This window comes from Chlamydotis macqueenii, chromosome 8 (assembly GCF_036417535.1).
Source record: "Chlamydotis macqueenii isolate bChlMac1 chromosome 8, bChlMac1.mat, whole genome shotgun sequence".
Taxonomy (NCBI): domain Eukaryota; kingdom Metazoa; phylum Chordata; class Aves; order Otidiformes; family Otididae; genus Chlamydotis; species Chlamydotis macqueenii.
The window spans coordinates 14,526,867-14,550,984 of record NC_141563.1 but is presented as its reverse complement, the minus strand read 5'-3'; the positions used below and the strand labels follow the sequence as shown (position 1 = coordinate 14,550,984).

At 39.9% G+C, this 24,118-nt stretch overlaps 1 protein-coding gene across 11 annotated transcripts in view; it reads right to left on the bottom strand.

Annotated features, from left to right (window-relative positions):
• PRRC2C (proline rich coiled-coil 2C) overlaps window positions 1-24,118 on the bottom strand; it is a 76,626-nt gene that overhangs the window by 3,797 nt on the left and 48,711 nt on the right. For 2 of the 11 annotated variants that reach the window (XM_086753223.1, XM_086753226.1), the window contains exons 22-34: window positions 23,860-24,111; window positions 18,793-18,882; window positions 16,960-17,061; window positions 12,514-12,727; window positions 11,436-11,639; window positions 10,723-10,844; window positions 10,209-10,345; window positions 7,995-8,229; window positions 7,424-7,546; window positions 5,601-5,819; window positions 4,701-4,775; window positions 3,487-3,590; window positions 1,616-1,742 (exon numbers count right to left, since the gene is read on the bottom strand). In XM_086753223.1, the coding sequence (XP_086609349.1) occupies window positions 1,616-1,742; window positions 3,487-3,590; window positions 4,701-4,775; window positions 5,601-5,819; window positions 7,424-7,546; window positions 7,995-8,229; window positions 10,209-10,345; window positions 10,723-10,844; window positions 11,436-11,639; window positions 12,514-12,727; window positions 16,960-17,061; window positions 18,793-18,882; window positions 23,860-24,111 (2,004 nt within the window). Of the gene's footprint in view, window positions 1-193; window positions 603-1,615; window positions 1,743-3,486; window positions 3,591-4,700; window positions 4,776-5,600; window positions 5,820-7,423; window positions 7,547-7,994; window positions 8,230-10,208; window positions 10,346-10,722; window positions 10,845-11,435; window positions 11,640-12,513; window positions 12,728-16,959; window positions 17,062-18,792; window positions 18,883-23,859; window positions 24,112-24,118 lie in introns of those variants that run through there. The other 9 variants (XM_086753228.1, XM_086753234.1, XM_086753233.1 and 6 more) reach the window with 8 other exon arrangements.

Here is a 24,118-nt window from a genome sequence, read left to right as displayed (position 1 = left end):
TACTGCTGCTCAGAGCTGGGGAGGCAGATGGGAAATGACAGCTAACGGTCAGGCTTGTAGGCTTCATCACTCATTCAGAACAACCCAGGCTCTTGAAACCCAGTTGTCAGATTGCCTTCGACAGCAGTGGCAGCTTCACAACCACTGACCACTTGAGAAAGGAAGCTCCCTACCAATTTTTCAGTCTCAAGTTCTTGTTAAAAAACCCAGGGCTCAGACAAGGTCTGTGTTCAGCTGTTAAAGGCCCGGCTACTGGCTTTGGGTCCAGAGGCACATTAATTAAGACATGATTCGCAGACACATTCCTGCCCTACAAGCTGTCAAGACCAAACTGGTGTTAACAGCACTGCTGTTCAAATACTAACCTTCACGTCTCGTTCAGCCTTCATCGCAGCCTGGGCCTGATTGCCTCTGGCTCCAGATACTGATCCACAAAGACCTCTGGCCACACGTGGTAAATGAGGGTGGCTCATAGGGCCTGTGGTCATCTGAGACGGCATCTGACTATGCAGTACTATTGGCAGCCTCTGAACAGGCGCTGGGAAGATGTTAGTATATGGGGCTCTTACCAATGGAGGGAGCAGGTTAGGCTGAGAGAGGATCTAAGTGGGGGAAAAACAACAAAAAGAGACATTTTGCAATTAGAAAATTGCCAACTAGATTGCACGTTGGCATTATCTTAAAGGGGAAAAAAATCCTGCTCTGCTGTCAAACTGATGTCAAGAAAATAGGCTTTTATGTTAGGAGAGGCCCTGCTTGAACTCCAGAAAAAACAAACAGTCCTGTAGTGCTGCTGTGCCTGAAAGGAATACCAACAACTTCAACCCAGCATGTTGAATCTTCAATCCAGACCCATGCAAGGCAGTGGAGGCGTCACTAGTGAAAGGCTAGGTAGTCTCTGCTAGTGGGAATCCAAAAATCAAATCTCAGCTCTTGCAGTCAAACACTCCAAATGCTAAAAGGAAAACAGAAATATCCTACGTTTTTACAGAGGCTACATGTCCCTAGCAGCCTGGCTACAGTCACTCGTAAAAAGGGATGTATCACCCTTGTAAGCTGTACTCCCTGGGATGTCAGAAGCAAACCAAACCCTTTGCCACCAGCCCTGTTTTGTAGGGACTGTACTACCTCCAGAGATACTTTCCAAACTGGACTGCTCCATCAACACCTCAGACAAAAAACTGCAAATCTGCTTGTCTTTAAACATGTAAACTATGCACTGGGACCCTTCTGAGACACAAAGCTTCTCCCCTTCCCCAACCAAACGCTCTGCTCTTCCAGAACGAGGCGCGTTATGGCTGCATGGGGAAACCAGCAAAACAACCAAACAACTGTCTGTCCTACATTATTCACAACTTGTAATGAATTCCTCAGCATGCACAGAACTCTTAAGATTAAACACACCACAAAATCCACAATTGTACTTAGTAGGATCAGAGGGGCTTTTTTTTTTGGCCTTGATCTTGAAATCAGTTTTTTCACACCATTTCATTTTCTTTAAGGATTAAGTTTTGTATCTCCCCATGATAAAGCCTGAGGAAACACAGCTGAGTTACAAAGTCACCAGGTCATACAGAGAAAGAGATTTCTTTGTAGGAAGCCACCAGTCACGTACCTGTGGTGCAAACTGTGCAGGGAATGGCTGTGTCATTCTCACAGCAGCAGCTGCCGACTGAAACTGCTTCTGGTAGACAATGCTGTTCATTTTATTGGACTGATTGTTAGGACTTGTAGAACTGGCCCTAAAGAAAAGAACACCAGTTAGAGTCACACCGCTCTCATCCAAAGGATGTTTCTGCCTTTACTTACAATGTAACTAGAAATTCAGCACTGGAGGGGAGGAAAGAAAAAAAAAAAAAAGTCTCTTAGAGAAGCTGGTATCAGATATTCTTTTGGATCCACTGTCAGTTTCAAATGCAAACAAACTCAGAACTTAGGAATACAAAGAAAAAACATAATCAGAAATATCTAAGATATGGAAAGATTCCAGGGCAAAGTCTGTATGAAAGTGACCTTTCCCAAAAATATTGGTAACAAATACTGATGTTAAAAGTATGTTCTCTTCTCCATTCCCATCTTTACTTCCAGTCCTGCCCCTTTACACTGTTTGCCCCATTATGTCAAGCTCAGAGCTTGTCACAACAGGCATTAAGCACGCACTGCAGAAGCTGCAATGTGCAGCTGCTTCCACTCTGACCTGTTGTCAAATGTTTCAAAACGCATTTGAGCAGATTTCAAGAATTCAGAGAAAACGCTCTCCCCCTGTTTTATTTGGCTAAGAATAGGACCCTCCTTTAAAACTTTTAAGAGGTGTTAAATCACCATGAACTAAATGAAGCCTGTAAGTTTATCTGGGGAAAGGGCACCAAACAGTTCTCAGAGAAAGAGAAAAGAGTGAACAACCTTCTTTAGGGAATGGAGCTTGATCTGCAGAGAGTTCTCACGCAGAGCGTGTGGGTGATACACCTACTTAATGTAAAATAAGCAGCAAGGCACCAGCGGCAAGGAAGCCAGCTAAACTCAATACACACCAGCATTTTGTAAGCTTAAAGAAGTTGCTTTTTAGTCTTCACTTTGAACTCCTGAGATCTTTTGTCAATCTTCCCAGTATTGCTACACTTAAGAGGTAAAGCTTATGACAAGCCCTGCTTTGGCTGCTAGGAGAAGAGACACATAGCATAGAATCTCTGTTGAGTCAATTGTCCTAAATGCTGACTAGCTTGCAAATGCAAATTTCTTCTTCCTCATCCCTTCACTTTTTTCTTAGGTGAAGTACTGGAGGCACAACTTTAGAGTTCCAACTCTCATTTCTGCTTCACTAGGAAAGTCTGAACTCTGTCAGTCTGCTAGAGTGAAAGCCATCAAATGTAGTTAACTATGCATGGGAGCAGAACTTTCAAGAACAAAACTGTCTTGTAGCAAAGTTCCATTTTCAAGTTCCTTCAGCCTACAAGTAGCTTCATCCACAAGCAGCCCAAGACATTTACCATGAAGTGCATCTGCTTATGAGCAAGACTCTTAATTCTGTCAATTAACCAGTCAAACCTGCAAACAGCTTATAATTTCACTTGTGAGAAGCTTATAGATCTTGCACCAATTCTTAGTTCTCTGACAGAATTGTTGCCATAACTGACGTGTAAGCCTTGAAGTCTTTTTACTTTGAACATCGCAGCTAAGAAACAGTCTTAAGAGTTTCACCCCAAAGGACCCTGCCACTCCTGTGGTTTCCTGGTACAATCCCAGGTCATTTTTACATGATTTGCTTAGTTTCATTTAATTAAAATATTTTAAGCATTTTATTTCAGAGCTATATACTTCCAGCCAAGTATAGCAGATCTGATGACCTACTGGAATGCTGCTTTTAAGCTAAGATTAAGCACATTCCCAGTCCCTCACCTCATACCTTTCAGAATTGTCTGCTCATGCATGACTAGGTACATTTTCTAGCTCTGATTTCAAGGAATTTTGAGCGTAAGAAAGATTTACCGAAAAGGACTGGAGGTTGGAGTGGTACTTCTGCCAGTAACTGGTGGTGTTCCAGGTTTAACATCAATGCCACCTCCAAAGGCCTTCAGGTCCATTTCTGATATCTGAAAAACAGAGCAATTGATGTGTTCTCATTCAAATAAAAATCTAATTTACTAAGTAACTGTTAGCTTACCTCACATTTTTCTCAATGAAAATAGGTCAGTTAAGTGGAGGTAAAAACCAGATTGCAAACCAGCTTTTAATAATCAGGACAACCCCAGCACCTCTGTGTACAATTTTCCTGCACTATGTGGCCCTTCCAGCTGTGGTACTGGATTTCTAACTTGATCTTCCTGCATAATGAAAGGGGATTTGTGACTGATTTCACATATTTGGCCCTAAAGAAATAAGTGTTTCAGGGTTGAAATTTCCTTCATCATCTCGGATACCACATGAAAATATTTAGATACAATCCTCAAAAATGCTGAAGTGAGAAGTGCCATAAAATAACCTAGTTCTATTAAAAAACCAAAAGCACAGCAAAACTAGAGTTGTGAATAATGCAAAAAATCTGCAGACTCTAAATGGAGCAATGAATCTTGCATATTATTTTGCAGATATACTCAAGAGAATAAATTAGTCTCTGGAACAGTATCTTTCCACACACAGGCATGAAAAATAACAGCAACAATAAATCACTTAAAAGTTTACTTTCTTTAGCAGGAACATGATGGAACCCTTAAAACAGGGCAGGAAAGTGACCTAAGGCCACCATTCCACTCTGGTTGTTCCTCATTTCTTGTTGAAATGAGTGATCATTTTCCAGTGCCAAGTGTAGCAAGAAACACTGCTGCTGCTTGGAAGATGGGCTCGTACAAATTATAAAGGTGAAAAGGTTTGGCCAGGTCTTATGAAACTAGAAAACTGCATGGTGTAAACATCACCACATACTCTAGTGGACGAAAACTTCATCTAGGTGATCTGGAATTCCGGTTGCCATTACTGTCCAAGACAGGAAATTAATACCTAAGAGAGGTTTTTATCACAGCTGTAAGCCACTGGGACAGCAGGGTCATTTTATACTTAAAAGCACCCTAAAATCCAGGCCACAAGCGTAATGATTTCAGGTGCAGCTCCAGAGCTAGAGTACTCCCTGCTCTGCGGAAAGACTTTGTTATATCTGACAGAAAGCTTAGCTGTATTCATGTCCAGCATTATCACCCACTGCTCACCTGAAAGTATGCTGCAACTGCGTTGTGCTGCACACTATGCGAAAATCCCAGGTGCCTGTAAATCTGTGATTCCATCTAAGACAAGAGATCTTGTGATTGGAAGCCAGCTCCACGCATCCTCTCATTAGCAATTACCACAGCAGCTCCAGAAAAAGGAGAGGAGAGAATTCCTCCTAGGTGTTCAAGTTTCTTGTGCTATTTCACTGTTATCTCCTTACTGGAGCTGTCACTCAAGGAGAGTTTTCTTCAGCTGCAAAACCAGCTTTTTTTTTTTCTTTTTTTTTTTTTTTAATACACCAGAAGGTCCTGCCTTGCACACAATGCTACGTTCTGAATATGCACCTTACTGTGGTATTCAGAAAAGCAGACCCCCAGCAACATTAGTGGAGTTTAATGTTTAATCCTCGTTTAAGGTCACAGTTGATAGAAAGTCCATTGAAGCCCCTGAAACTCCAGCCTCCTGCACTGGAAAGACTTGATCCCATACAACTCGCTCCAGTATGAGATGAGAAAAAGTGACAAACACATGCCTCCTCAGAATCAGCAACTAGCCCTGACAGCATAATGGTGTTTGCCTGCTGCTTGAAGAATGGCTATGTATTATTTTCTACGTGAAATATCCTACTAGTCCATGAAGTCATCATCAAGCTAGGTATTCCTACAGTGCAAACACTAGTAGCAAGTTAGCTACAAAATAAACTCAGCTAAACCTTCACAAAATGCACAGACCCAGCCACTGAGGAACTAATCTTGACTGGCTTTTCTATATTCCCCTCCCTACTTTTTAAAGTCAAGGCAGGTTTTTAGATGCAAGAGTTGGTTGCCATGCTGGTTCTATAAAACAGTATACAGCTGTGCTTTGTATTACTTTTTGTACTGTAGATTTACCAATACTGTTACCTTTCCAGTTGCAGCAATCATGCTGTGTTGAGTTCCTGCTGGGATTAATCCTCTGAAAGGCTGAGTTACTTGTGCAGGTCTGCTTAGATTTTGAGCCTGTGCTTGCGGTGGCGTGTGCTGTAGTGGTGGTTGTAAAGATTGGGGCAGGGCAATAAGTGGCTGTGCTGTGGATCCAAAGTTGGGCAAAGAAATTTGTGATCCTGGCAAAGGTACTGTCACCTGGAAAAAAACCAAAAAAGTCACCAGTAACATATACATAAGGGCCATTATTTATCTTTCTTTACTAGTTCTATAATTTCAGCTACATTCAAAGTAAATGGCTTAATGAATTCATACATTTATGCAGAGAGTTGCAAGTAAATAACTGAATTTATTGTTTAGCCTGTCTCTATAATCAATCTCTATAGTTCTGGAAAATCAGTTTTTCCAGAAACTAAGATGCATGCTAGCTACTAACTCCAACAGCATTCAACGCTATTTCATTGAATGAAAAAATAAATTCAGTTCAACTCACAAAACTAGAATGAAATAGTCAGCTGGTAGTTTTATTTATTTATTTTAAAAAGGTCAAATAATTTTAGTCGTCATAAGGACAGTGCTTCGGAGGAAAACTAGATTTTACTTTCTAGGAGTCCCAACAGCCAGCACTTCTGAGGTTAAAAAGCTAACCCAATCCCTGGATTAACAGGGAGTGCTGTGGGCTGAAAACGTCACAGAATAGTAGTGACAAACGCAAAAATACCACAGCAGTGACCTGACTGGCAGAAACTGCTGCATCTGACCATCAATCCACAACCTGCAAAATTATATTCTGAGTGTGACTAGAAGAACAATGTATTCTCCAGATGTGAAAGATTTACCAAGGTTCTGCTCTGAAGGATAACATAGATTAAAAATTATAGAAACAGCCAAGCTTGAATATGTTAAACACACTAACCTCTCTAAAAGGTCCTTAAAAATGTATATTGCATTTTCAACAGATGACATGCAATTTTTTAAGACTCTTCTAAATATCAGTCTTGGCAACTTTTCATGTGTATGAAGTAGTCTATTACAATAAACTAGCCCATCGTAAGTTTTTTTTTTTTTTTTAAAAGCCACTCAAAAATTTAAAAATTTAACCAGAAGGTGAAAACCACCTGACAGCATCTTGTAAATGTGATGGAATGCTTGCACATGGTGAATTAACAGATCTTTCATGAAAGAATTAAAAAAACCTTAAAATCACTGGAGTTACTTTACAAACCTCCTGACATAGGTTACTGATCTGTTTGTCCTGTTTGTCTGTACGATAAATTTATTTGCTGACTCATTTTTTTCCCTAAATATTTGATGTCCCTGCTCCTTGCAGGAGGGTTGGACTAGACGACCTTTGAAGGTCCCTTCCAACTCTAACCACTCAATGATTCTATATTGTTGACATATGTAGCAGCTCTGAGACTTGGTGAGACTTGGTGTTAACAACTAGGCTGCACGAAGTGCCTGGAGTTTGTCTCTCCACCATCACTAACCCATACCTGCCCCCATAAAGGCAGCATATGCCTCAGTCAATGAGCAACATCACTGTGCCACATAAATCTCTGCCTGTCACTAGAAAATGAACTATTTACAAGAAAGATACCAGGGACAAATGATCAACATGAACTTGTAAGCCAACCAACTTATCACCAATTTAGTTTTTCAGTGCTGCTGTAGTAGCTCTCCTTTGCTATCAATTTTCAATTCTTGTCTTTTAGAAGAAATAAAGATTGTCTCAGCCCCCAACTCCACCCCACAAAAATAAACAACATGCTTTTAAGAAAAATACAATTTAGGAAATTTACCATGCCATAGTTTACCTGCTGAAGAGCACTGGGAGACTGTGCTGTGTTGTAGAAATTGCTCTGGCCAGGCTGCTGAACTTGCCCGGAGTACAGATTTGAAGCCTGGGTGAGGGTAGCTCTGGCCTTGAAAGAGTGAAAGACACCATTACATTAAGAATACTTAGGAGAACAGTTCAGAGACAGTGGGGCAAATTATTCTATATATCAACCAGTAGAAACCACAGCATAGGAAGCTGATAACCTGAAGGTTTCAGCTTGCGATGAAGTTCTCATTTGCAAGTGGTAGAGTTGCCCCTTATGACCTACCCTAACAGAAATTAAACCTGAAGCTCTAGTTAGTGACAGAAGTGCAAGGAGCCTTGTAGTTTGGGGAACAATCTCAAATTCAGAGATTATGCTAACGTACCCTTATGAAATTAAGAGAATATTCTCTTCTAAGCATCTTAAGTTTCCTGCCACTCTGACTATCATGTAATTATCACATAGGTAGGCTTATCCCAAGCTAAGAAATATTTAATTTATTATTGCATTATCTCTATCAAACCATTTTGCATTTTGGAACATTTCCTACCTGGAGAATGTGTGTATCAATTAGCTGAGAGCCTCCCAGTCCTGAAGCTTGACTAAGTTGATGTTCGTATAAGATAGGAATAGGTTGTGTATTAGAAGTCTGCTGAAACGCCAGGCTTGACTGTGCCTTAGCAAGCTCCTGGTGTTGCACTGCCGGGAAGTTGTGTAAGGCTGTGCCAGACAACACTACTGGCGATGGCTGAGACAAACCACTTTGCATAAAAGCTTGCTGGGATCTGCAAGAGATTGAAACATGAAATACAAAAATGCAGACAGAGCTCAACAACGAGTCACCAAAAATTAAGAACATGGGTAATATTCTTTAAACGGAATTAGAACAAATGCTTAGCTCTATGGAACAGATTTTCAAATGAGAGAGGTAGATTTTTCAATGTACTCTGCACACAACAAAATAACAGATGCTACTAAAGGCCAAAGGAAAAAAAATACTGGACTTTTTATTTAAATCTTAAAGTACATGTAGCTATTTAGATGTGTGCACTAAAATAGTTTTTGCATAACTTAACCGTAACATACAGAAGCGACCAGTTCTTAGTTGCTGTGCTATAAGGTAGGACAGTGGAGAAGCACCACATGCGAGTAGTTCCACTTAGTCATAAAGTAAATCGCTTTGTTCTCTTGACTTCACAGATCTCCACAGTCCAACTTCTAATACTTACAGGTTAAGTCACTGGATGCTGACAACTGTAGTTTCCAAATAAATTGTTTGGCTTCAAAATAGTAACACAGCCAGACAGACACTACAGCCTTTAATTTTATCTAGATACTCAATTGCCTTGTCACTAGCAAGGAGAAGTTGCAGTTTGTTCAAAAAACAAAGACCAAAACCAGTACAGCAAAGCAGCACAACAGATAGGTTGTTTCAGTCCATCAGAAGTAATTATCCAAACATTTCCATTAAGTGCCTGCTGAAAAGCCACTTTCAGATAGAAAGACTTTTTAAATAAATGCCCCTCTAAACGCTCTTCAGCTCAGAGGAGAGTGTTTTTGAGGTAAAAACAGTTTTCCTGTTAATCTGTTAGGGTAGTGGCCTGACAGAATACCAAGGTTAACTTTATTCTGTACCTTTCCTTAATGGCAAAACATTCTTACAGTTGCACTCTGAGCATTGGAGAAACTTTTCCAGAATGTATGCAGAGGACTGTCTTCAATATAGCCAAAGGCATTTGCACAAGTTTCTTTTTTTGTTGTTGTTAGTTTTTGAAACCAGTAACCAGTACAACTCAAAGCCTATCCTCTGCACCTTTAAAGATGTGGAAAAAGTATTCACACTCCTGTAAACAGCACAACCCAAAACTCCATTAATAGTGGATATACAGAGATAAAATACAAATACAGATCAGCCAGAAGCATTTAATCTGGACCGCATGCCAGACTGATTGTGTTTCTGCAACTAGTCAACTGTTTGTAACAATTTCTGTCAGCTGTGGCAGGACAAGCAATATTTGGTCCAAAAAAGTCAGCCAAGCACAAAGTCAGGATACACATGTAGTCAATTAAACCTTCTGTGGCTTCAGCCTTCTACACCGTAACAAGCAGGTTTTTCTACAGCACATGCAAAACCCTGTAATTAAATTTCAAAAAAAACAAAGTGAAACTAACAAAATTTGTCAGAATCATACTATTGTGAATCAGTTTTGATAGGAACTGCAAGGAAGCTTTGAAAGGCTTACAGTGGAAATTTGTCTGGCTATCAATGTCATATGAGAGAGACTGGTCTTCCTATTATCTTTTGTAGCAAACAGAAAAAAAGATGTATGCCAAAACACATCCTGCTATCCCCTACACACCTGAAATTAGGTTTTTACCACCTATGGGGGTCAAACTAGGATTTCTAAGTGTTTCAAGATTCCAATGTTGGTTTGATTAGAAAATAACAAACACAAACTACTGAATTAAAGGGACAGACTACTATTTTTCTTTCTTCCAATATGAAAGACTGCTGTTTTCAGCTTTGTAGCCTTGTTTCTAAGCATACAAATATCACACATAATTTTTGAACTCACAATTTCACTACATCTGCACATGCAGATTAGCCAGACAATCTGCATACAGAGTTCTCAACCAGACAAACAGAAAAATTTTGAGGAAGACAGGAAGATGAGGTAGCTATAGAGCACAGAACACAAGTCTGCAGGGAAGCAAGTTCTATAAATTCTGTCACTCAAAATGCAAAGAAATTTGCATACACTACCTATAAGGTTGTAAGGAGGAGTTGAACAGCTCTTGGGCTTGTGAAACAGCTGGTGCTGCTCCTAAACTCAGCTGAGCTTGATGCTGTCCTTGGAGAGGTGCATAGATGGGAATGGGGATCTGCTGAACTGAAGCAGGCTGTATAAAAAATAAGCCATTAAGTATCTAAAGACAAAAGTCACATAGAAAAGCTACAGTTAAGTGTGTGCTAGGATTTGTGTTACATTATAAAAATTAAAGGACATCATATCCCAAGGCTGCATGCAGAGCTGGTAGGCCCCTCCTCACTAAACAAAACCACAACATGTCCCCATTCAAAAAATTACTTTCTAGTTGAATTTTACACTTTCCCTTGCAAATAACCAACAGAAACTGAATGAATCATTCAGGTCTGCATACAGAACAACTGCACAAGATTGCATACAGTTTTCTGCTACAAAAATTGAATAAGCTTGCACTAACAACCATGGGGGGGGGGGGAAGAGCTGTCAAGAAAAAAAGAAATCCCCAAATACCTGAGAAAGCCCTGGTTGAAAGCCTTGCTGTTGGGCCAGAGAAGGTGGTGCCAAACGTGCATGCTGGGTGTTGAATAGATGACTTGTATCCATATAAAATGCTGGGATTTGAGCTGCAGTACCTCAGAAAGAGGAATACAATTAGTACCTGATTTCAAACATTTCCATGCTAGACATGTTTTCATTAAGAGTTAGAGAAGAAACAGAACTCAAGAGCTGAGTGCCTAATGAACTTTGGTATTTTTTCTAATTCACCCCCAGAATCTATCAGTCTTCCATATGCATCTTTAATTCCATGCAATTCTTGGGAGACAGGCAACAGATTCTGGACAAAGCAGGTGTTTGAGTGAAGGAAGGGGAAAAACACGTTATACTGTCATGTAATTTAGCTTAACTATATGTAGGGTTTTCTTTAAAGGAAAAAGCATTTTAAGAAAGAAGTCAAGACTAAGTCACTCTTGGTCTTAAATAGTGATTTAACATTCTGCAACAGAAGAATGGTATATCAAGAGAGTCAGACCTACTTTCCTCAAAAAAATTAACAACATTATCTTTATTACTTACTGATGGAAATTTGCATATTCAGAGTAAGACACAATTAGTGAATATTTGCTTACAGAATGCTGCAGGTAAAATCAGAACTGAATTTAATTCTCCAGCTTTAGAACTCCAAAAAAGCAGACACATGGCTTCTCAGCCACACAAACTATTACCTGCTGCAGACTGAGACACATAGACCTGGGGACTTTGCTGTTGCTGGGCAATCAGGGATGGCATGCAGCTCAGCTGGGAAAAGTGACTGGCAGAAGCAAGGCTGCTTGTCTGCAACTGCTGCGGTTTCACTTTACATATATTAGGAGGGTCTGAGGTACTTGCAGTCTTCGTACTCAGTGAAGAGGTTGTGTATGTTCCAGCTCCTAGTAGGAGAGAAGCAAATCATACATCATAAACCATATAAAGATATTACAAAGCCTGATCTTTCAGTGGTCAAAGTTTTGGGACAGCTATGCAAGCACAGCCACAACTGGTAAAGAACACCGAAACCTAATGCAGCTGCTTGCATCAGAATAAGATGGATGGAGAGGACAATTCTGTTAAGTTCACTATAGGAAGCAATACATCTCCCTTCTCAAGTACAGAAGCATATAAAAATATCGAAGTAGACATCTTGGTTAGCTATGGAACAAAATATTGGAACGTACAGTCTCTCATGGCTGGGAGACTGGCTCCAAAGAGAGGTCTTTTTCAAGCACTTCAACTGAGATGCGGGCATACTTTCTAATATTCCAAGGTGTGAAGGTTTTATCAGATATACTATCCTTTGCTTGCTGCAAAGAACTAAGGTGGAAACCAGCACTGAGGTCTTGTATAAGCTGTTGAAGCTTTGACTACAAAAGCAAGAGTACAAATGAAAGTAAGACTGCAATTAGCTGGACATCAGAACCACCATCTGTTCCAAAAACTACCTGCTTGCTTTCACTCAGCTGAACTAAATGAAACCAATAAGACAGCCAACAGGAGAAGTTTACTTCCTCTTTCAAGTCCATATATAAATAGCATAGGCAAAGAGAGCTGTCCTAAAATTCTTTTCAGCTGACTGAAGTGAAACAGGTGAAGCATCTCCTTGTTAATTAAAAGGTATTTGGGAAGCTGCTGTTCAGATCTGACACTTCATACTAGCACAAAACTTGTATTAGCTTTCATTAAACATAATTCCAAAGGGAATTAACATCTTGAAAAACATAACCAAGGAACAACACAACAGGACACTACAATCTTGACATCTGGTACCTGATAGTGAAGTTGTTGGTGTAACAGAGGCCACAGGAATAGGAGGCATTGATGCACTAGAGAAAGAGCTGTAAGTGCCACTGCTTGGTCCAGTGTTGCCGCTGCTGCTGCTACTTCCACTGCCACCAGCAATGGGAGATGCTGCTGAGGTCACTGGCGAACTCTTCTCCCCCGTGTTTGGGGAATTCTCCCATGCTTTGCGTGCAGACTCCATCTATTTGAAACAAAACAAATTTCCTCATCTATTAGGAAGTTTCAACTAGTCAAACAGTCTTCCTCTTTTAACAGTTCTTTTTAGTTCAAAAGGCAATTCAGGCTTCATGCGAGCCTCTTTTTAAAAAGTCACCATAATCGTGCAACTCTGTTCATGCAAAAAGCATACAGCCTTAAGTTGGAGCTTCTTATCTGTTCCAACTGCACACGTGCACAGTTACATCATCTTAACATTCAATGCTCAAAAGAGAATTCACTCACACTAATTTGGCTTGGTTTTATTTGACATGAAGAGCAAAAAGACACAGTCAGCAAAAGAAAGGTAAAAAGCCCTCTAAATATTTCCATAAAGTCCTTTACTTACAAGTTATTTGGACCATTTAAATGAAACAACCCCTTGCTTTCTTGGTAAATCATCCACTTTGAGAGATGACCAAAAATATCTAATGTACACGTCAGTAAACATGAGAGTAGTTAAGTTTAGATTTCCAAAGCAACTGCTGTTCAAGAAGCAATCAAGAACTGAGACAGCTTGTGCGCACTGCTTTACATTAATGCTAAAAATGCGTCATGCTCCTTTATTGCTATAATAATTACTAGTGCAAGTCTTGCACAGCAAGGAAGATGAAACTTAAATTTAAGTATTTTATATACAACTATCTTCCACCAAAAGTGGAAAGAGCTATTGTTTTACTGCAGCCAGTAACAATCTAATTATTGCTACATTAGACACGCAATGCCAAATCTGAACGGAGACAGTTTTGAGGGACTATTGAAAAGGAAATATTAAGGTTCAGACTACACTCACAGATTTAAAGGCTCAATCATAGTTTGTGGAATTCTCTACAACCTCCAGCCGTCCCCAGTTGAAACAAAGATTTTGGTAACAGGGCTGGATGCCACAGGCTGAAACTGCTTACCTGGCAGACTGTAAGCTGCTCAAGGCCAGGTGCTGTTTTTAATGGTATATGTAAAGGGGCAAATACATATTCACCAACATATCTGACCTCATTGCCTGGATCAACAGAGCCCCTAATTGGGATCTGCAGTCTCTGAAAGTGATACTTTCAACCTGTTTTACTTTACCCTGTTTTACATGAGTTAGGCACAGTCCGGACAGACCAAACATGACTTAGGTTATTTGTCTAGATGCTTCAAAAGTCATAAAAAAGCAAAGCAATATCCAAAGAAGTGGGTAACAGGTGACAAATACACATCCATGTGGAAAGCGGAGTTCTCTATTCCTCAAGAATAAAGGAGGAGGAGGGAAAATCTGCTACACATCAAATAATTTGGAGGTAAGTCACCTATTTTCCTTTTCGAGACTATATTCCTCAGCAACCATTCCCAGTTTCCCCTTCACAACATTTTCCTCCAAATGAGTTCTGATTCTTGTAGACAGGGAAAACGTCAATATTTATTATTAATCTGCTGGAAAGGATTTTGCTTAAGGTAGAGGCAAGACTACAGGCTTCCTCCTGAACACCACAGGCTCTGGTAAAACAGGGTAATGATCTTGCACTGCATTGGTATCAAGAAAAAAAAAAATGACGTACCACCTGTGAATGTCTGAACAGAGAAGGTGCGGAAGCTTCTACTACATTCAGTGAGTTTCATGATATCCTGGAGAAACTATTGATAGCAAAAGCTAGAGTCCACATACTGCATTTTGTCTTCCAAACCTAACTACTGACAAGATCCCAGATCATCCCACACCCCTACCAAGTTGCAATAAAGGGCATATAACAGAGTCCTGAGTTTTCTAACAGCTTTGCTGTTAGAGAGCTCCTTAACAATGTGTAACTTCTTAAGCCAGAAAAAAAAAAAAAAAAAAGATGCAAAAGAGACTCGTACTCCAGAAGTGCCTATACAGCACCATCTACAGACCAGATATGAAGGAGGAAGAGACTCTAAATTAAGTGAGGCTGCGAAAGAGCTGTAATTTCACTGCTTGCTTAGTTACGGGAAATGAGAGCACAGGTTGGCGGTCATGGTTGTTTGAGGCTTCTTTTCGTTGTTGACCCACTGGGGCCTTCATATTGCTATAATGGTGCAGTACGTATTACCCAAAAAATTAACTGGAGACAAATACCAATGGGTATGTCCTCAAGTATGCCAAAGTTTCAGAACAAAAAAGTCAAAAGGTGTCAGATTCTGGACCAGATGCCTACAAAAGAATTTTACGTGGAACCTCAGAACATGGAAGTGGGCCAGGCAGCTTAGTTTAAGATTGCTTTGGACTTTCTTTAGCTCAGCTCCTTACCTACCAATAGCCCTGTCAGCTAAGTCCTTAAGAAGATGCCTGCCTTAGTAAAGGTGTCTTTAGCAAAGTTACTCCAAGGAAACAAGAGATCTAAACAGACGTTCCCATACGAGGACCTTATACCTACAGTGTGGCAGAATGATGTCAGATAGTGGGCCACAGCAATTGTGGCCATGTTCCCCTGCTGAGTCTCTTCACAGACAGCTTTTTGTGACAGGGCAGGTAGGAAAGAGATGCAAGGGTTATTCCTTTACTGAGGCAAAGCTTGGGAATTTTGTTCTTTTAAGGCAAGGAAGGAAATGCTTTCCTCTCTGCTGCTCTAAAAGGATCTTTTAAAAGAAGCAAGGATTATAACGAAGAGGATGACATGAAGAGCAGCTCTGCTCTGCCTGCACCAGAAGGCCTGTTGTCTCAGTGTGTGCTTCAGAACAAGCTTGTCACATTCAGCATTTGCAAAAAGGAGGCAGAGTTCCAGTGGCTGAAATAGAGAAACTGGAGACAAAGCTGCTTACAAATGTTTTATCCAGATTTTGGTCATAGTGTTCTTCAAGGTAGCCTCAAAACATGTATCTGATGTATTTTGCTAGCACACATGCAAGATCTATCATCCACTGAGAAAGCACTCAAATCACTGACACCAGAACAGCAGAAAAAAAACCGCAGGATGAATTACACAAAAACTGCAGTTTGCTCTATAAGTGAGCGGTGTCACGTTCTTTGCAGCATCATGCTATAGTAACACTCCTACCTGTATTACATGTGAACCAGATATCCAGCTGCTAAACAGTTAAGAGACTGCTATTTTAGAAAATGCTCTCGGGTTCCAGAAAGTCAGATTATGATAACTTATTACACAGAAATGCAATAGAAAACCAGATTTTTGTTAAATTACTTGTCCCTCTCCGGCCCTCTCCCCATTTTTGCTGGTCTAATGTTTTAAAGTGATGTTTCATTTTTTTTTCCAGGAAGTAAAGCGTTAACAACAGAAAAGCAAAGATTCAACAAGAGATCATTAATAACTATAATTTGTAGAGAACGTGAGCAAGCAGCTATCAAACCATGCCAGTGAGACGTAAGTCTCACTGGGATTGACAAGCAAGTTTCTCCAAAGTGTTAGTTCCACATCCAATCCCTAGTTTCATTTCTTCTTTTAAAAACTTAGAGAAAATAAGTTAAAACATCACTCTTCCTTAATACTAAAGCAGTAACAATATTTCTACTGGTTCAGTCACCTGCAGTCACAGTCACAAAGCAGTTCTAGGACACAAAAAAACCCACCAAAAACTTCTAAAGATACAGTAGCAACAACTCTATGTTAGTGAGTTAAACAGTGCACACAGTCCAAAATCCAACAAAACGGGAAAACATCATTCAAAATATTCTACACACTTGCTCTACACTGGAGAGCAAAAAACAACAGAACATTTATAACACAACAAAACATGTTCTGAACTAGCTGATCAAACTGCCCTTCATTGACACCAACACACCACTTATATTTCATTATTTAGAACTTTAGCCATCCAACTCAAAGCCACATTATCACTGCACCAAAATCTTACAGCTAAGAAATCAAGCTCTGCTTACCAAGCAACTCCTTACAGCCTTTAATACCAGAACAGGCAACTAACTTTAAGCTAAACTCGCAAAAAACCTCAGTCAGATTCTGATGGTTTGTCATGAACACTATGATACAATGCTAAATTGTAGGATTTTTTTTTTTTCAGGGCAGTGGGAGTCAAGATGGGTTGAGATGCCAAGTGTTAATGCAAAACGGGGTTAGAGATTTATAATTTAAATGCATCCTTTGATAGTCTTGTGTTTCAGCCATCCATTTATATGCAAAAGCAGTTCAGCAGAGGAAACAAAGGAAGGCTCTAAAAAAAAAAAAAAAGGTTCACCAGCAAGTTCTCCATTAACTTTTTCCCCTGCATGCAAGTAAACGACCCTTAGAGGGATGTGGTACATACCTTGAGGGTGAGGTCGACGGTAGCGGGAGAAACTGGAGTTAGGCTGGAGCTCTGTTGTAGAGTCTCCCTCCTAGGGAGGGGAAGGGTGTGGGGCAGGGGCACCTGAAAGGCAGGCAACACACATCACATTCTAACTATGTCTACTACAAAAGCCCCAGAAAAGCAAAGCTCAAGCTTTATTAAGTGAGCTACAATTTCTTCAAGGCTTGAGCATTTGGCAGGGAGATTTTGATGAAATAAGGTGAAAATTTGGTAGGCAGGGAAAGGCCATTCAGCAGGTGCCGAGATGCTTCTCATCTCTCTTTAAGAGCCTGAAGACGAAGGTTCTAAAGTGTCCATGTCTCCTGCATAAACAAATATCAATTTTCTGCTTTGGGATTTACTTAAAGCACCATTGCAGTTTACTGATATGCAAAAATTCTTCCCAAGCCAAGTTTGCCCCCTTTTGTACCCATACAGTACATGGGGATTCATGACCTTGAGTTCTGAGATGCAGTTTCTGAAAAGAGGAAGCTATAAACCTCCAAAGTCATGGGACCATGAAACAAACGAAAACAGATTTGCCATCCAATAACTGAATTCAGTTATCTTCTCTTCCAAAAGATGAAAGATGTGAAACTTAAGGAAATAAACTTGACATAATGCTATTGCTGGCTTTGCCTAAGGAAATACTGATGGATTCCCTAGAAGTTTTAAATGAAATGTGTCAGCCAGTCTACTGGCTACTACTTCTGACCATTTCTTTCTCCATTCAGAGCACAGCTACTGGACTTCCACTGGATGAGATAAGGCTAATCCAAAAGACACAGACACTAAAGCTTTGAAGCAGGTGATAGCACAGACCGTTTGTGGCCAGGAGCTCCCATTTCCTGTGTTGCAAATCCAACTTCACGTGCCACAAGGGAGTATACACTAACATCACTAACACAAAATAATTCAGTCTTCCACACTAACCACCAAAGGCACAAACTATAACACCACCAGAAAAAACAGTAAAAGAGTAATTTCAACCAGTATTGCTTCAGAACTGCATTAAAGGATGCTGCAGTAAAGAAAAGCATTTATGAGATGGAATTCACAAGACATCTTCATAAAAACCCAAGATCCTACTGTGTGATTCTTTCCTCCCACAATCAACAAGTAACTCAACACTGAGCTAATTCTATTTCTCCTACTCAAACGACAAAAATGAGAAGATTCAAGTTCCCAACTTAACATCTCAGCACACTCAAGACAAACTTAATCTTGCCACAAGTCACAGCCCAGTTGGTCCTCTCAATTGCAACAACACGCTCACACAGCCAGGATCATCGGCTTTATGACAATTGCAAACATCTCACCTTCGTAGCAACTGAACAACTGAAAGCTTGCTGTCTGCTTTCAGAAACCATTAAGCTGCTCCCTTTACATGCATTTGCTATGATTTCAGGCTACAGTTCAAAACTGCTTTGTTTGTAAAAGACTTTCTTCAAACTCACCTACAGAGCGTTGCTACTGGTACTAGGTTCAAGTCCCAACTGCTGCTGAAAGCACACTCCCTCATTATGCCTATCTTTGCGTTTTTAGAATTGTCCCTAGAAACATCATCTCCACTTCCTGTGCTCTTCAGCTCATAGTGGTTATTCAAAAGACAGGAAAATACCTGAAGAATTCCAGAACAGATAATAATCAAATCGACTGTCTTGCAGAGTAAGATTACTGGATAATGCACAGCTAGTTAACATGAAAGAAACCCTAGTGACTTGTTTACTGAAGGCACTATTTTGTCCTTTAAAGAAGTGTGAAAATATTTTCTTGTCTTCAAAGTCAAGATGATCACTGCAATAGACTTACGTTCGTCACCAAAGTCTCCTCCATTTTTGTACTGCTAGTAGCCACTGTGTTAGGATGAGAAGAAGGTGTAGTGTAGTCTGTTACAGACTCCTGTGAAGAAAAATAATTCCATTAAAATATCTCCCTTACCTACATTAGATTTAAATTTCTTGGACAGATGTAAGCCTTTCTACAGGAGTTCACCAAGTAACAGAAGATTAGAATTTCACACTAGTTTTTTTTTCTTAGAAGGCATGTTCAGCAATCCTTGATGCTGAATTGCTACTGAGGTCAGAAGAATTCTTGGGAGATTACAGTCTGCCTCACGACCTCACAACACACATCTGGAGGCAAGTCAAAATATAATCTGTAAAGCACGAATATACAGAGTGATGGACTGCGTGGGCACTAGACATACTGAACTGTGGTAGCATAATCAATTATCATTTATCACCCAAGAGGCTTTAGCCTCTGGGCATTTTTAGGGTATTTAAAAAAGTAAAATATATTAGCTGAAAACTTTCGTGGCTTTAAAAAATACAGAAATTTATTGAGTAAACCTATGACAAGTAAGGTCCTCCAGATTAAAAAGAACACACAGCTATGGTTGCAATTTGCAAAACAATTTTCTTCCCTTTAAGTCTTGTCTCTGCAAGTCACAAGATTCAGTTTCTCTGGATGGTGATGTTTACCCTACTGACTTCTGCACTGGACAGTGATTTCAAGGAAGAAAAGTGCTGAAGTTTCCAGTCTATCTCGAGGCTTTATTTGAAGCTTGATATAGTTAGGTGGACTTTAATGTACTCAATGAACAAGGTCCTCTTTCAAGGACCTAGCTGTAGCCAGTGACCATTGCAGCTGAAGGTACAGACTGCCTGAAAGTGTCTCATTGGTAACACTGCCAGCTCTCTAGAGAATGACCTACAATGAACAAAAAAAGGCACTGGTACTTCTGTGAAGCCATGCCGAGCACTGTTTTTTAGTTCTTGTGCCATATTCTGGACAGGCAAAAAGGCATCACCAGAACACAACTCAGTTTGTTAGATAAACGGTATGATCCGGAATTAGCCAAGATCCACACTCTAGTAAGCACTGCAAACTCCAGTCTTACATGTCTGAAGCCCAGAAAAGGCTCTATCCTTTTTATAGATCCAAACACCAAGAAGGAACTGAAGGCAAAATTAGCAGCAGAACTGTTGATGAGGGCCTGGACTTGCCAACACATAATGATTTTGAATGCACAAGCCACATACTGCTTGTTTAATTGCATGCAACTGGTATGATGGCAAACTATTAAAAAAGTGCACACTCAATTTACTCCTCAAGCCTATGGCAATGTTTCTTAAGAGTAATTAAAGCATCAATATACTAACTGGCAAATAACAAAGAATCTTCCTTAAAAGGACGAGTTCATTTTGGTACAAAGACTAGGACAACAAGCTAAACCATAATAGGGTAAGGGAGGACACAATGTGCACATTGATTTATTTTTGTATTTACAAAGGAAACAGAGAGAACTATTTTCTCCATTTAGTTATTTCCTTTACTTGTGAAGCTGGTGAAATATGAGATATACGATGTTTCCCACAATCCAAACTACTGAACTGCAAGTTGCACATTTATATCCGATTCCAACAGGCAATCTTAAACTTGGGTAGAACAAGGCAAGCACATGAGGCTGTTTTCATCACAAGGTCCTTCTCACAAAATAATTAACTAGCTTCTTAGTTTTACAAGACGCTTTACTGTATAAGAAAGAGGAAGTCTGTAATATAACATTATTAAAATTCCTTCAAGGATGTAAATTTTACACTGTCTCAGCACTAAAATTCTTCATAAAAGAAGTAAGATCAAGACTATTGCTAGCTTTTTCACTTTGGAAACTTACAGCACAAAAATGCTTTTCCACTAGAATTAAAAACAAACCACCACATCAACTCTGGTGCCCTTAGAAGTATATGTGCAATGCTGAACTGTCCTCCAGGGATAAGTTATACACTGAACACGCAGATAAGAGCATGCTTTAGTTATAAGAACACCACTCCATAAACGGTAGGTTAACCATCATCCTTCATCTACTGGTACATGAAGTCTAAGAACCTCCGTTGGACACACCCTATCACCATAAGCTTTCGTAATTCAAAGTGATTCTCCTGTACAACTGTTTTACTGAAGAAGCCAACTGATTACTTCATTATAAACCAGTAGCAGTAGTAACAGCAAGAGCAAAAATCTGTACATGCTTTTTTGGAGTTACCTACAACTTAGTTATACCTGAAGAAAAAGAACAGGCAAACTTTTTATAACTACCTACTATGCCCAAAAAGAAGACATCACAAAACCTGAAGTGAGTTTATGACAAGGCAGACCTAAGAGCTGACCTTGCTATAAAGGATCAGGTACTACATGGAATATTAATTAGCTATCTGTTTTGCTCCTGATTTATGTAAATCACTCAAACCAGATACTGAAAATTTATTCTCAAGTACAGCCTGTGTCCTTTCAGACATCATCTCTGTTATCATCAGCTGTTATCAACTACCCGTACAAAAAAATCAATTGCCATGTCCACATCTAGGTATTGATCATTCCTGTGATTTGAAAGCTTCAGAAGTTTAGACATGGTAGGGCAGGGAAAGGCAAGGGGTAGAGTATCTAGCCCGCTTCAGATGCTTACACCATTAGATTCCCTTTAGTCCAAAAATACTGCAAAACCCAAGAGAAACAGCTGCAATTGCTTCAGAGCATCATGCTTATGCTCTGAATTTAAGTATCTCAGCAGTATGAGCCAATTTGTATTTATACAGTTTAAGGTAAAACTGTCTTGTATGATTAAATGCACATGCTCTTAAGATGTTTGTTTTGGATGGGGTACTCTTAGAAAGCTTCTGCTTTTGAAGGAGGACAGTTGGCTTGACTTTTTATAGATATTTCAATCACGAAATACACTGAAGAAAGTGCGTCTTCCTGGAAGCTGAGCAGTAGTCTCTGAGAAGGATGTGAAAGAGTGTCAAGAGAAAAATAATTTAGGTTTGCCAAAACTTCAACATCTGACATTCAAACAACAAATTAATGATGTCATCACTTATTCCCTCACTAATGAGCAACGGAAAGAGTACAAAGACAAGAGAAAGCAGTTGCAATACAAATCAGTACAGGACCTCCAGGGCCTGAGCAGTAGTTGAAGCCATTTTAAAACTACTTTAAAAAGTAGCAAGACTGGTTTATTCCTACAAAGTCTAGATGAAGCTTATCCTCTCCAATAAATCTGCAGGTTGTTGATTCAACTTCATAGAATTATAAACAAAATATGACCGCCTCTTTCCTAGAAAACTTACCGACATCCCAGGAACTACTCATGACAAAGGAAATCAAAAGCAAACCTAGAACTGTTGAGACAGGAATATTGAGGCCTACTAAATGCTTCTATTAGCAACCATTTAATGAGGAAATTTCATATCCAGCACAAACTGGAAAATTTTCTTTCACTCTGTTCTTCCCTCCAGTAGACAGAAGCTTGGTGCTTTAATACTGTGGTAGTTCAAAGAACCTTGGCAACCCATTTTTAACTAAGGCCAGAAAGGCACAAAATCAAGACTTTCCTTTTGAAGATCTCATACTTCAAAAATACAGTTGTAGAGAGGAAATTATGCTGATTTTAGTACAGCTACTCAATATTGAGTTAGCCTGGAGTAATTAACAAAGACATGTTTCCTATTCTGTAGGTGGTCTACAAGAAGTGTCTCCTCCTCTATCTTGAGCTCTGTTTATAGGAACCTGACAGACACTGAGAAAGCACATGACACAAACAGCCTTCTTACCAAATACTCAAGCTGGTGTTTACAGCTCTACACTTCTGAATCTGCATACAAGAAGGGCACTTTATCTGTTTCCGGTATCAACATAAACTGTTTATATCTACTTACAAGACAGAAACTGCTAGGAAGAATGAGAAATCCCAGCACTGAGTTTTCTTATATATTTGCCATTCCACTCAAAAATCAAGGTTGCAGCTACCTTGTCAGACACAAATATCCTCCTTAACACTCGCTCTATAAGACGACTTCATTGAGATGCTAGACTAATTTTTTCCCCCAACTGTGGGTGACAAAGATAAATTGTGAGTGAGCTTCATTTCAGTAACTTTAGCAGAGGACTGGTTTTCCTAAATGGCATCAGTAAATTTCTGCTTAAGACTTGGAAAACACAGATTGAGACAGCATGCAACAAACGAGTCTAAACTCACAACTATTAACCAGTACCTACTCAAATTGCATGGTATCTTCACATTCAAGAGATGACGACCATAGTTCCTGCTCAATACACAATGCTGCCATAGTGAAGGCAGTCCCCACAAAGGTCCTTAGGCAAAAAAAGAGAGTGCCTCTGTGGATGCTTTTCAGCCAGCGCTATCGAGCCGTAGAACAATGAACCTCAATAGCAAGTCACCATCTCACTGTTAAGCAGTTACATAAAAGTCAGAGGAGTTCCGTGCATGCAACTATGACGAGCCATCAACACCCTGAAGGAGTTCTGCAAGGGATACCTTGACAATATCCAAGCCAACAGGAGCTGACATACAGACCCTGTGGGTAAACTGAACAAGTCTTATCCAACGCTTTTGCATATTCATGGTTTAGAGATTTCTTTTTTCACAGAAGCATTTAATTCACCGCTTCAGGTCATTCACGCACTCAACCAACGATAACGCACACCCGTTCTCTGCTGAAAGTTAAGCACTCATCTTGCATCTATCACAGATACCCGAATTTACAGAATCTGCCTACACCACGCTCCAGTGCAACTCTATACAGCAAGGCTCAGGACAAAGTTTTCACATTCATAAGGCAGCAACAAGAGTTTAAAACCTTCCAAGCTGATCTCACTACAGGAGTATGACAAACAGCATGTCTCCGTACCACTTCTGGAGAAGTGTTTAATTCAAACAGTACCGATATGTTTCACAGCTGCTATTCAATGGGCTCTACTGTCCACATAACTACCACCAGCAGGCAACCAAGTGTCAAGTACATCACTGTAATCATATTTTGCATATAGTGCTCAGTAATTTGTCAATATTTTTCTTACCTTTGTGTTTGTTCCAAACTCTGGAGCAGACACAGATATCATCGTTCCTATTTCCGTGCTCAGTTCACTTGCTGCTTTGGTTTCCTTTGCAGTGACAGGTTCTGGACTTCTGACAGAGGTGGGAGATGGCTTCTCCTGTCCCTCAGGCTCTCCCTGCTGGGCATCCTTCACCTTCCTGTTCTTTAAAGAACGCTCTTTCCCAATAGGACCAGGTTTATACTCTTTGTTTTCTACTGGACTCAAGTCTGGAAGCTAAGTT